The sequence below is a fragment of the Saccoglossus kowalevskii genome, chromosome 22 (genome assembly GCF_978046115.1).
Source record: "Saccoglossus kowalevskii chromosome 22, keSacKowa6.1, whole genome shotgun sequence".
NCBI lineage: Eukaryota > Metazoa > Hemichordata > Enteropneusta > Harrimaniidae > Saccoglossus > Saccoglossus kowalevskii.
In genome coordinates, this window is record NC_140662.1 from 11,333,451 (window position 1) to 11,348,489 (window position 15,039).

Here is a 15,039-nt window from a genome sequence, read left to right on the forward strand (position 1 = left end):
TTATTTTTCTTTTTGAAATGATCACCCCCATGAATCAAACACAATATTTTATTAATGCAGTGTCGCATACTTTGAATGAAATTTCCGGTTTGCCCGCCAAGTCATTAATTATTTGCCTGGGACGCTTAGAAGACAGAATATACCACGATCACTGATTTGACGTTGTTATATGGTAATGACAATGTGACGTCATACGAACAATAAAGCCCACTATATTTACAGTAACTAGGGGTGAGCTGTCTAAACGTTTGCTAGAAAGGAAAGATGAAATCGACGATAAAATTTGATATGACACTCGATATTTGTTAACAATTGTTCCGGGCGTCCGCCATAAACATGGCAATATATATACCCCAATTCATTAATATATTTGTCAACAGACAACTTACCTTACACACCAAGTGCAACGGGAGCAAAGAATTCGTTTCGAAATCGTTGATAAAAACCGATGTATACGTCAAAAGACATCCCACCAGTATGACGTTATTCAGATTAGGAGAAGACAGCTTTATCGTCCTAAGAAAAATAAGAACCCGAAATTATGCATATGAGATATCGCTAATGTCTTGTTTATTGAATATATAAATGTATTAAATAAATGCAAATACAAGAGCAATTATGGCGTTATATGAATCGAGCGCTTATTAGAACAACAAGCAAGCAACAGAAAAATGATTGTCATCAAATGTGCTTGCACTTAGAATTCCAGAATCCCGAATACATAAATGTGCGCATGCTCAATTTTGCGACGAGTTTCGAACCTGGAAGAGGATACATTTAGGCGTTACATAATGTAACATATTTTTTTTTAAATATTCTTCTATAAAAACAAATGGATTTATATCTACCATTCTTTGGATTGTGTTTTAGAAAATGAAATCTACCACGAATGCAAATTAGATGTCAATGTCTTTTTTGTAATTCTATGCGAAAAACGCCTTCATATTCGAGATACTGATAAATAATAATATGTACACCAGAGGCGGCGGCACGATATTTTGCATGGAGGGGCGAGATCTGCTTACCAACCCGCGCATCGGAGGTGCGACCTATCTAAGGGGTACGGGGTATGCTCCCCCTTTTCGAAATTTTGAAATCCAGACTCTCTGCATTTTGAGCGGTAAATTTTGCTGACACAAAGGGTTTCAGCTTGATTTTAGGGGGCGACGCCCCCTCAACATTTTTGTCGAGGGGGGTTCACTGTACACGCACATCACGACACATGCGCATATGAACTATGTATACGAACTACATAAATAACGTTAAATCTGGTATGACATGTTCCGGTATGATTCGAAATGACCTGTATAATCGGGGATAAAACGGAACATGCACAATCAAAACAAAATATCTACATTGCGCAGACCAGGCGCTATACATAGGTAAAATACAAACATTGCTTACGGCCGGGTACAATGGTCGTAACAGTAACATGTCGTCACATAAAAACGTTATCTATGTAAAAGAACGAACGAATTCGAACATAATTGTTTTGCATGTAGGAAAACTGAATGAATAAATGTTATCAATATGCAAACATTCGTTGTTGTGTGAGACCCTCCTTATGCACATGCACATGCACATGCGCAGTTTTGACGACAGTCCCGCTGTAAATTATCTAAAATATTCATACCTGTTTTCGCGATTAAGTACATTGAATGATAACAGCGCCATCGCTAACATAATCCCCACTCCGGATAAAACACACATTGGTACGTACAGCGATAACGTAATGCGTACAGGAAGTATTGTAACTTTCTTTCCATCGACAGGTGGTCGTCCCGCTATTGGTTGTGCAAAAAATAACACAGTTAGGGATTCATACCCGCGATCTTTTTTATTTCCCGTCGTGCGCAAATATAAAGATTTGTACATAATTCACGCATATGAAAGTAATAAATATAACTAAAATAATTCAAAAGTGCGACATTGAGTGACATTTCTTAAAACCAACAGGGTTTTTTGTAACTTGTTGTCAGGAGCCTTACCTTCCCATATTATAGGCGAGTCCTGCAGCCAACGGATTTCTTCAGATGGCCTAGCTATGCCTACTGTTATTCGTTTGCCGTCTGATGATCAACAACATTGCAGTTACTATTATTACGATATTCCTCAACATTTTAGGATGTTCACTCTCTCGTTTGACGCTTATTTAAAATTTACGGTGAGTGAGTTTCGATGACTATGACAATTACAATTATACGCACACAAGACGAGTTTGAAAATGACGTCAACGTGAATGTAGTGTGACACGCCAATGAAAAATCAGAATGGCAAAATTTTTAAATAACGATGTAACTCACACCCTACCTGGCATTGGTGTTAATTGAACCGTAACCTGTGGAACGCAATACATCCACCAAAATTACGAACAACAAATTACATTTTACACACGTTTACGTTTTTTTTTGTGTTTTTTTAAACAAACAAACCAAATTCCTAGGTAGGTATTTATCAATTCGATTTACAGATCTAGGGAAACATTCATTGGTATCACAAGTCAGTAGCAATTATGGCTGACATAACACCAATTCGTGGGCGTCTGTTTTATCAAAAAACAGAATTTTTGAATTTAGCACCGGCACCAGCAACGTGTATTTACCTTTCCATCCAGTGCATACGAAGAAAAATCTATTTAAGTTTTTGTGTATCACCGTATCGAGTACTTCATCGAATCTGCCATAGTGTTTATTTAGGAGGATTTATAATGTATCGTAATCAAACCCGGCGTTTAACATTACGTCTGCAAAGACTGAAGTCAAACTGGAAAGGAAATTTTACTACTACGGTTGTGTGAAGGTCGAGTTCAACGCTTCAATTGAAGAACACCAATCGCCGGCTACGTACAATTTAATGGGGCAACTATGCTTATAACATTAACGAATTCTTATTACCCTGGACAATTTATTTATGCGCTATTGTATGCAATATGTTACTAGTATATGGGAATAGTTGGAATGTTGTCTTTCCTTCTTGCTGCATGAGCGTTACTGATTTTGCTGTGGTGTGTGCAGTGCCGGGTGTTTGCATATAATTGTATCAAACTTTATTCGTGCCCATTACGTAATTTTTTCCCTGTGTTGCACAAACTGTGTAAATGGTTATAAGCCGCAGACAAGTTGGTCAAATATTGATAATCATTGTGCATTGTGGGTTAATATTTGACCCGACACTGTGACCTCGTGGCAAGTGCATTGTAAAAATCAATGTTCATCGAGGTGGACAGTGTGTTCATTATTTGCCGAGACTCAATACAAATTTTATTTATAATCTTATTACCTTGCAGTTGTAATATTTTTGAAACTGACCGAGGATCGCCATTTTCATCGAATGAGACCGGGCCCTACGGAAGTACAAATAGATGCAGTTATAAAGATAATATCAAAAAATTTACTTTAGTTAATGAACAATTTTTCTCTAATCATCATTGGTTCAATAATTGAAGAACGCATTCAAAATAATTGAAAAAATGCTCAGCAATCGATGCGTGCATTTTCTATAAAACTAATTTTACGCCCGATATACAAACTTACAATTGTAAATAAATTAGAATCGTCATATCAATATAATTGATGAGAAATCAAATACTTAAATTAATGGTTGTATTCAAGCTCGTTGGCACTTAGACAAGTTTTCAGAAAGGTTTGACGCCACGAGGAACAATTAGCGGCCCAACCAGACAGGAAGTATTCGATATGCGCATAGGTATACTTAATTGACTTTCTTACCTTGATTCCTTGGAATTCTAAGCTCCTAATGTTATTGAGTATCATGTCAGCTATGTATTCGTCATCATAAGTAAACTCACCTAATGATTTTCCTAGAATATTTAAGCACTCGTATTTTATAATTTGGTTTTAATGTGTTCGAGATAAAATTCAACGAGGCAATTTACATCAATATATATGTCTGTACACGTTCGGTCATCGGTGACTCGAATCTGACTTCTATTAACACACATCTATTCATTTGGCGTCATCTTATTCGGGCGATGAAGATTATATAATAATGTGGGTTCTGACCATCTGTACGTCTGCCTTTCTGTATAATTGTTGATATTGCAAAACAAGCGTGCTATTTCTTATCGTTTCTGATGTAGTGGCGGTCATTTGATGTGCTTTTTTTCAACGCAATTTATTTTGATCAGTGGGATGTTATTCAGTTCGATAACGTACACTTTTATCTATTGCATATGCAATGCATATAGATGTTGCAAGCGTGTTAGTACCTGTTTCTGCCAGTTCCTCTACCGTCGCGTTCAACGCTAATGCTGCAGCCCATACTGCGTCGTATCCCTGTGGTGCGAGCCGACTGGCATACGTCTCTTCTCCCCCACGAATATTGAACTCCGTTTGGTAATCGTCGGGAGTCTAAGATATGATTGAAGAAGTATATAACATTTTTGTAAAGTATTTTGTGTCAGGCAATATTTATTGTAACTGCTGTCTTCTACTATCTTACACTTGTATGCAAATACAATTTCTGAAAGTCCATATAGTGCATTTTGCCCTTAACCAAGAATTCCCCAAAATCGCATCTGTTAGTGTTATCCGTAATCAGTTTGGCTACCATTTACTCACTCACATAGTATGGATGATCGACCTCTTTTCGGCGTTCAGCTTACGGTAGAATTTGAATTCAAGTTTACCCAATAAATCAGGTCCAATAATAACTACGCTACATACGAGAGAATATACCTTATTCTCGAATGGCCGTCGAGATCTCATTGAGAGCGAGAAAGACAAACAACTTGTTTACTCAAAATAATGTTTAATCTGTAACTGTCATTGCGTCCACTGTTCTGCTGGCCTATGTAACCATGGTATATACAACAATAGACGTGATAGAGAATAGAACACTAAATATGGGGGGTATGAAAATAACTCTATTTATAAGGGGGCAGTATGAAAATAGATGTGAATATATAGAAATGGGAAATTTGCTAAAGATTATATGCTAAGTTTCTGTATCAGTTTGAAAATCTCTTTGATGTGTATTACTATTGACCCCATAGTCGGTGATGTTATCTCTCCGTGAAATTTCTTTTACATCAATTAGGTTGAATAAATTATTTAAAACTAATAACTTGCATATTGTATTTTTTTCAATACGCTATATATTGATATGCGAGATTAATGACGTCACTCTTACCATTCCTGAAATACCCATGCTGTTATCTGGATCCAAATAAAACGTATCAGTCGTGAGGTATCCCTAAAATGAAGAAGATAACGATTGTACAAAAAAACATTGATATGTTTGCATTAATATATTCAATCGATTGTAGAAAATTGCGAATAGTATTTACTATAGTGAATTATGAAAAAGAAAACAGTTGTGCTCCAAAACCGAAGAAATGTTTCAACAACACTCTGCGTTGTTGTTGTGACAGTAAAATGGTTATTTGGTTTATTCATATTTGTTTTCATCTATACGTTTCATAATTTTTTGTTTGTGATTATGAGCCTTGGACGAGATTGTAAACGTTCCCAATATGCTGGGATCGATTCAATCTACCCATTTCATATATTACGAACACGTGCTATAATAGAGATAGATACAAACTTGGTATTGTTACTTTGATCGTTGAAAACTCTGCTCTAAGTCGTGAATTTGTGTCTGAAGACGAATAGTTTCAATATCAATTGCCATTCTAATCATTGACAGTAAGATAAGTTATCCATTTAAAAAATCTTGACATTTCCGAGAATTATATAATCAACACCCCCCCCCATCTTTCTGTTATTAAGGCAGTTCGAATCGAATACAAATATTCTACTACTATTACATTCGATGCATTGTTGGGGAGAAATTTACATTGTCTTTACTTTTGTGAGTTACTCTGTTAACTATCAATTTTCTGAAATGGTTTAATAATATTAGGATAATAAGATAACACTTTTTATCACATCGAATATCTGTATTGAGTCAATGGTCTATGCAAATGCACATGTGCGTTAACACTTGTATAATTATTCATATAATTCAATTATATTATATTATAATACTATAATGTTTCAACGAACATACATAACAAATATCATATGTATTGTTGTCCATATTGATCCTCTAAGCAATTCATATGTTTATCATACCGTACCTTCACTGCTTCAGATAGTTGATCTACCGTGCACACAATGTTCTCGTCCTTTATTTTCCACCAGTCTGCTTCGTACCATCCTTGAATTATCCACACATGTTTAGCACCGTACAGACCTTGCTTATATGCCTTGTAACAGACATACAACAACTAAATCAGCTCAGGTTTTGTAGATAATTCGGATATTGTCATATTAATGTATCGGTTAATATAATATTATACACGTTAATTTAATATACTTGTTTATGATGCATGTAGTTTTTTAGGTCGATTACAGCAGCAGCTGATACCTGTTTGAAGTCAATTGACATGGCACACAAATACCAAACCCAGAATGTACACAACATTACAGTTTTAGGAATTTGACTAAGTTCAAATGATTATAATACGAACGAGAGCAACGAATTCGGACGAACAAATAGATATGACGACTTTTCGAACAAACATATTATATGTCACTAAGATCACATAAATTGCCAATTGAAGCTAAAGCCGAAGGAAATGTTACAATATATCAATTAGTTAGACATATTATCAAATTTGCTTACCTCGCAGAAAACTCTTCGAGCAACATCAACATAGAAATTTCCGAATATGATTCTTGCATCTAATTCCTGGAGCCAACAAAACGTGTTGAGAATATGTTAATAACTCAATTAATATTGCAAACATGCTCTACAGATTTACTTTAGACAATGTAACTATAAGGGAATGAGTCAATAAATAATATTCAAATTTTCACAAATGCGGTTCTAGTGTGATGAAATTTAAAAAGCGCAAGATAAATTAAATTGGCGCGTGGTTGACATTACACAACTGGCCCCAATAACATTTATGTATATAATGTGGTGAATATATAACACGGCTCATTACCACGCAATTCGGTATATATACTTTACACACGACAGAATATGAAAGTACACTGAATGTGACTATCACAAGCGTTTTTTACCTATAATAACGACAGAGCGATCGTATATTTATTAAATACATATAGGGTGTCCTACACATTTTCTGTTTACGATGTAACTAATTTTAAATGACACACTGAAAAAAACATTTTTAAAAGAACAAAGAAAACTCGTGTGTCACAATGTCTTAAATTTACAATTTTATTTGTTAGATGGTAAAAATCGCAATCAACGAGGTATTCGCATATATCCTTATAAAATAACATACCTTAAGATGTCTGACGTGTACTGCTGGGTCATATACGAAGATTTCTGATGTCAGGATGGTTATGTTAGCGGTCTGTAGTCGCTCCAATAAATTTTCTGTCAGCTGATTTCAAATGTAGATATATAAATATATTGTCACATGCATAAATGATACAATTCATATGTTACAACAATTGTTCCGTGAAATATTTATTGTATAAATTAATAATATCGTACAGTCAAAATTGACTTGTTGTGTTTTATATAGGCATGATTAAACTATGTGGGTAAAACAACCCCGTCACATATATTATATATGTTTAGAGAAAGTCTCGGTTGTGTACCCTACTCGTATGTTATTACATGTTGCCCCATACATACACCACGAACCATTAAGTATTTTTAATCGACCTCACAACTTGTCGTAGTCTCGTCATGTTAATCTTGATTATATAGAATCGCTTATTGCTTTGTGATTTCTCAGCAAAATTGACTTCCGCAAAAACAGCTTTCCCATATTAAGCTGTGCACGCACAGGTGTCACTTTCATTTACGTGGGCAATCGCGCAGTTATTTTTCAAATATGCTTTATCACATGTGATAAATGATTAGTTTCTATTCTATTTCTATTCATATACTGTAAATAAATAAATAAATAAATAAATAAATAAATAAATTTTCATTCTACCATATTAGGAAATTACGCGCGTATGCGCCCTCTAATAATAAAAACAAACATGGCTGCCACCAGGATTTAACCAGACTCCACACAAATAAGTTCGCTGATTCAGTTCTAAACTTTTGGATTTTGGATGATGTATAAATAAGGTTTACGAGGATACCTCAAAGTATGCACTGACACAGTACGTCGTCGGATCATCGATACTCCCGCTGTACTGTGTTCGTGCATACTTTGAGGTACCCTCGTAGTAACGTAATCTTCTTCACATCTTCTGCAAACTGTCAACTCCAAGCTGATTTATAACCCGCTTTCGCGAACACGATGTATCAAATTCGTTCAAAGCCTACTGGTTTACTTCTTCTACTAATAACGTGTTGCATAAGAAAAACGTGATCATTATTTTTTTTATATGTTTACGACTACAGTGTAGTTCAAATATATATTGTACCTTGAACGTTAGAAAATACAAATCACAAAGGATTACCACAGTTTTCCCTGTCCCTGTACCCTGGTGCATTTGAGTGAATGAAATATTTTTTTTTCTTTATTTAATCATAAAACATTTATTTCGATGTATGGTTCAAGATGGGAAAAATACAGGAAAAAGCGAAAGTGCAACCTAGCAAACTTGTTTTTAAAGTACACGCTATAAGAATGTGGTTTTGGGGATCAATATAAATTCACTCAAACTAAATATTTTAGATTCTAAAATTTTGGAAATGAAATGTGACATACAAGCAAAGTCAAAGTTATACCTACTTTAGCAAACAGTTCCAAAGATTGATGAATGCTTGCTACTTTTTTCCACTTAAAAGATTCTAAGATTTTCACCCGAGCTGGATTGTGCGCTGTCTCTGGCGTGGACATGCGTAGAAATCGTGGAAACCGAGTTTTGTCAGACAGAGAAGGAGATACCGATGCATATGACAACTAGAACAAAATAAATAAATAAATGACAGTATATTATTGACGACGATGATGCTTAGTCGATTTAATTACAGAGATTTATAGACAGGTATTACATTTGAAGTTTACATTTAAATTCACCTTAATTATTAGAATAAAACCTCAATAACTAACACACTGTGATTGGGCTGTCAATATTTGTAAATACTTTTGTTTTTAAATAAAAACAAGTTACATTCATGTACTGCCACAATCGGAAGATTAAGATTACCTGATTAAGGTTCCACTGGTGTGATGTCTGCGCAGTTGCCTCGCTGACGAATGAGCAACCGGCTCCCAGAATCATGATTTTGATTGGTGGAGTGTAGAGCATCTGGAACATTTGGTTCACTCCAGTTGCAACATTACACTGCAAGGAACATTTATTATTTGTTTAAACCGACACACAAACTCGTCATAATACAACTTTTGGGTTCTCACATCATTACCAAGCTCCATCCGTCGTTATCACACGCTAAAAAAATGCGAACACATGTAATAATAACAAAATGTTCTGACGCTCTTAGAAATACAGCCACAGGATACACCGCATGCGCATCACCCGTTAAATAACTACATCTTACAAACGTCAGGACAAGGCCATGGCGTAGTGCCATATTAAAAAAACAAACAAACAATTATTGATTTTCCAGAAATGCGTACCTTATATGTGTTTAACTATACAAGCTAAAGTCTCAATAGTATTGAACGATTAGTCTTTTTTTATGCAATGTGTTACTCGAAATGTTAGTAACTGAACGCTTACTTTGGTCGCATGAAATATAACAGATCGTAATAGTATTTCTAAATGAGGCATAGCACTGGAATATTTTTTATATTAATGTTACTTTCAGTCAAGTATGGCATTTCAACGCTAATTGCTGCCGGGGATCCTCAAATGCCATTAATTCAATTTTAACAACAATGACCAGTGCAAACTGTTATTTAGATGATCTGCTTCACATTAAATTGTTACTTTCGTGCATAACCAATTGCTGTTTGTTACCACAGATCGCGAATCACACGATATGCAAAGTAAACATTGACACATTTTCAGAGGAGTAAAAATTGTTTCACCAACATTTACCTAATTAGAAATCCTGTATTCACCCTATTTTGCTCATGAATTATTACGCCATGGGTACTGTCTGTGATTTCTATCCATCTTCCCACTTCTTGCACCGAACAAATGGCTGAATTATTATCTTTTGAACCTTAATTTTATTTATTTTGCTCAAATCCAAAATGTTGATGAGATGTAAGACATTTTCTTGGAAATAATTTCAAGACTCATTTTCTGTTTGCAGTTCGTCATGGCATTGTAACAACATTTAAAGAGTATTAAATTTCTCACATTTTACCTAATTACCTGTGACCAATCTTCAGTAGGTACAATACAATATTGTGTTCAATTCGTTGAATACATAGACTCCAAAATAAAATGTACACAATGAGAAATAATGATTCTAAAGCAAAACCATACTACTATAATGATAATTATATGCGAGTTTTCACGTTTAAAAGCGTACAAATATATCCTTTTATCAACTGAAATGAGAATGTAATCATTATTTAGCTAATTCAATCTAATCATTAAAGTCATTATTATAACGATTTTAACAGCCCAAAGCGTAAAAAAAACACTCAATAGGGCTACTTTGTAGTGAGCGAGATGTGGAACTGATTCAACAAATAAAGGTCACACAGTGAACAAAGGATAACAGCTAAAATAAGCTAATGACAAGCAAAAATGTGAATACGTCAACATCCAGTTAGTATTATCGGAATTTCCTGAAACGGAATAGCGTAGAACCTGACTAATATTTTTTCCTGTGCCCCAAATACTACGTGTAACACATTAATTATTTGGGGCTATTTTAAGCACATATCTCCTTGATGATGTAGATGAGTTGCTCCCAATTAAACACGGCAGTTAATTAAAATTGTGTCGTAGGATTTAGTTACAAATAATAGTAGTTAAATTGTTAATGGGGATCCACTGAAAAAAAAATCAATTAATTGATTTACTTTCGATCACTTCTACACGCGTCGCTTTGTTCGGATTAAGTGTTGAATAACGAGTCTGTGAACATCGTTTAATGGTCATTATAGTTCAGTTACACTTTCTAAGCTTTAGCGTGAGTCATGCTTTGGCATACAATCTCAGGAAAGTTATAAATTTGCAGTCAACGCTCACGTATTTGTTCGACACTGAAAATTAAATATAAACTTTGGTTTATATGCAAATCACGAATGTTAGTTATAGTTTCTCAGCAACGTGTTTATTTTAATGAAGACGTTCTTGTACGTATTAGTCAATAGTTTATGATATGTGATCTTGTACGTTTTAGACAATAGTTTATGATATGTGATCTTGAACGTATTAGTCAATAGTTTATGATATGTGATCTTGTACGTATTAGTCAATAGTTTATGATATGTGATCTTGTACGTATTAGTCAATAGTTTATGATATGTGATCTTGTACGTATTAGTCAATAGTTTATGATATGTATTCTTGTACGTATTAGTCAATAGTTTATGATATGTGATCTTGTACGTATTAGTCAATAGTTTATGATATGTGTTCTTGTACGTATTAGTCAATAGTTTATGGTATGTGATCTTGTACATTTTAGACAATAGTTTATGATATGTGATCTTGTACGTTTTAGACAATAGTTTATGATATGTGGTCTTGTACGTTTTAGACAATAGTTTATGATATGTGATCTTGTACGTTTTAGACAATAGTTTATGATATGTGATCTTGTACGTATTAGTCAATAGTTTATGATATGTGATCTTGTACGTTTTAGACAATAGTTTATGATATGTGATCTTGTACGTATTAGTCAATAGTTTATGATATGTGATCTTGTACGTTTTAGACAATAGTTTATGGTATGTGATCTTGTACGTTTTAGACAATAGTTTATGATATGTGATCTTGTACGTATTAGTCAATAGTTTATGGTATGTGATCTTGTACGTTTTAGACAATAGTTTATGATATGTGATCTTGTACGTATTAGTCAATAGTTTATGATATGTGATCTTGTACGTTTTAGACAATAGTTTATGATATGTGATCTTGTACGTTTTAGACAATAATTTATGATATGTGATCTTGTACGTTTTAGATAATAGTTTATGATATGTGATCTTGTACGTTTTAGACAATAGTTATGATATGTGATCTTGTACGTTTTAGACAATAGTTTATGATATGTGATCTTGTACGTTTTAGACAATAACTTATGATATGTGAACTTGTACGTTTTAGACAATAGTTTATGATATGTGATCTTGTACGTATTAGTCAATAGTTTATGATATGTGATCTTGTACGTATTAGTCAATAGTTTATGATATGTGATCTTGTACGTTTTAGACAATAGTTTATGATATGTAATCTTGTACGTTTTAGACAATAGTTTATGATATATGATCTTGTACGTTTTAGACAATAGTTTATGATATGTGATCTTTTACGTTTTAGACAATAGTTTATGATATGTGATCTTGTACGTTTTAGACAATAATTTATGATATGTGATCTTGTAAGTTTTAGACAATAGTTTATGATATGTGATCTTGTACGTATTAGACAATAGTTTATGATATGTGATCTTGTACGTATTAGTCAATAGTTTATGGTATGTGATCTTGTACGTTTTAGACAATAGTTTATGATATGTGATCTTGTACGTTTTAGACAATAGTTTATGATATGTGATCTTGTACGTATTAGTCAATAGTTTATGGAATGTGATCATAAACGCTTCTTGTTCAGATTTATGAAGAACGCATACACAATTGTAACTATACCCTAGAGTATATGATACGCTACATATAAGAATGTATCTGATTGGCTATACAACCCAACCACAAGTCAGTCCGACCAATCAGCGAGCAGCTTGTTTGTTGACAAGTTCATTTCCGTCTTGTATCGTATGCTTTAACTCAACTAATACTGCAATCTGATCTCCGTTAAACGAATTCACAAGTTTGTGTATTAGTATGTCTACCGGCCCATAACATCAGTACAAACTATTCTTTAAAAACAAAAATTGTACTGGTTCGAAGTGGGAAATATGTCACTTTAAACTATCGGGAAATGTAAGCTTGTGCGAATGAAATATTGCTTTGTGATATAACGTGAATCATTATTTTAAATGGCAGTAATCGTCGTACATTAAGTGTTCAAATATTATATAAACTGACAATTAAGGTAAGTCGTACATTCGGCGATCGCGACATTCGAATTCGAAGGGTAGTCTGACGTTACCCAAATATCACGATGATAAATCAGATCGCGTTTGGTATATTGTTTTGTAGATAATATCATTATGATAACGTATTTGTGTTATAGCATACTTTTCTACATCGTTCTGACAATCCTCGATTCATGTCAATGTTCTCGGTAGTACTTGAACGCTTACCATAGTACTTTATAATATAGCTTCCGTGTACACACATCGTTAAACATTATTTACAAAATTTGCAAAAATACATGCGGGAATAAACCACCAGAAAAAAGTAACATTTGTTCGCATTAAACTGTCAATAATCACATATGCAGTCAATCAAATTCTGATCATGTCATCTCAGTGTAGAAACTACTTGTATCAGTTATGTTCACAGGAAAATATACACACTCGTATATACGGTGATCATTCACCCCCTACTCATTATGTACATTTCCAGACATCATTAATGAGCCAGTAATGTCATAGTTATTTGAAGGTCGATTGTTTGTAAGTAGTGCTAACAAGTTGAATAAATTCAATTTTACAAAATACTATTATGTTGCTGTGCGTTATACAAATTATAGTAAAAGGAAGCTGCAATTATTTGTATCAGCAGGTAGCATGTGGTTATTTGGAACCTTAAAGGCTCGTGGTCGTCGCGCAGCACGTATTCGAATTTCATAGAAATAAACATTGTATTTTACATCGAATAAGACTCGGCGCGACGACCACCGCTACCAGTGAAAGGTGTTTTAATACAATCTTTTGTTTAACTGTGATTATAATATACAATAATGTAATATAAAATGGCGAAAGTAGCAACTAATTAAGAGAGTGGTTATTTACAGTCGGTGTACGCTCATATAGTTCAATAATTTAGTGACTATCAAACCATAAACATAATAAATGAATTGATACTGCTCAGAGAAAATATTTTCGACATTTCTCAAACGACTATTATGTAAAAAAATCTAATAACACAAAACACCTGTAATGTGTGATCGAAAGGCGGAATTTGCGGAATCATGAATAATAAAAACAATTAGAAATATGTGAAGGATATTGGGTGCACATGATGTTGATATATCGACACAAATACATGCTTCGACGTCTAAAAGAAAGAAACAATGAGGTTTTTTATTCCGAGTTTTTATATCACTGTAATGGTGTTTGAGCTGCGTCAAAAGACTAGTAATTAGCGGCTGTATGGTCCGAATTTATCACGGGAACTGTCAGATTTTGTTTTTTGCTCTAGTGGGATCAGTAAAGTAACACTCGACCGGGATAGTGTTCTAGATTCTATGTGTTTATATGAGAGGAATTTTCCACACATTAATGCGAACGTTGTCGACTTTTGCGGCTGACCTAATGTTACAGGATCCTTGGTCTGTAAGTTTGGCATTTTTCCCTGATTTAAACAAATATGGAAATACGTCTCTATCTGTTTATATTATGGCCGGATTCAAATTGGCTACCCTTTGCTATAAATATTGGTAAATTAATTGCATTTATTTTATTACCCGCAGACATCCCCAACCTCGTCGTACTCTCCCCGATCATTTGAAATCGTCAGTAACCGTGCTGATATATTCGATACGCTTATTTTTAACAATTTTAACAATTTGAATACGAATGTCATGTACTGTCTCTAAATTTAAATGGCTTAGTATTGGAATTGATACATAAAATCGAAAAGATCACATGCAGTAAACTTTTTCGAATTTTATTTTGCTACTACATATACTTTCAGGGGCATTTTTTTTTACTAATTGGACATAGTCACTGCTAGTGACAATTTTTTTTCAATTCCATGTACACCAGAAATATTATACTTTATTTGCATCGATACACAGTGACTCTCTAGAACCTTAATCAGATCCGATGCCGGAATCAGATGACAAT

General features: G+C 34.0%; 1 protein-coding gene and 1 long non-coding RNA gene across 2 annotated transcripts; both read right to left on the reverse strand.

Annotated features, from left to right (window-relative positions):
- Positions 1 to 455: 455 nt before the first annotated feature.
- Positions 456 to 2,041, reverse strand: LOC146729001 (uncharacterized). The gene is made up of 3 exons (XR_014928276.1): positions 1,989 to 2,041; positions 1,634 to 1,784; positions 456 to 516 (listed from the first exon to the last, which is right to left on the reverse strand). It is a non-coding gene; the product is annotated as an uncharacterized LOC146729001 (long non-coding RNA).
- Positions 2,042 to 2,493: 452 nt separating this feature from the next.
- LOC102810022 (gamma-aminobutyric acid type B receptor subunit 1-like) lies at positions 2,494 to 9,218 on the reverse strand. Its single transcript, XM_085495745.1, has 10 exons — positions 9,117 to 9,218; positions 8,699 to 8,869; positions 7,280 to 7,381; positions 6,649 to 6,714; positions 6,101 to 6,229; positions 5,152 to 5,214; positions 4,229 to 4,370; positions 3,729 to 3,820; positions 3,309 to 3,343; positions 2,494 to 2,542 (listed from the first exon to the last, which is right to left on the reverse strand). Exons 1-10 carry the CDS (start codon positions 9,216 to 9,218, stop codon positions 2,494 to 2,496), a joined length of 951 nt encoding a protein of 316 aa, XP_085351871.1.
- Between the last annotated feature and the right edge of the window lie 5,821 nt (positions 9,219 to 15,039).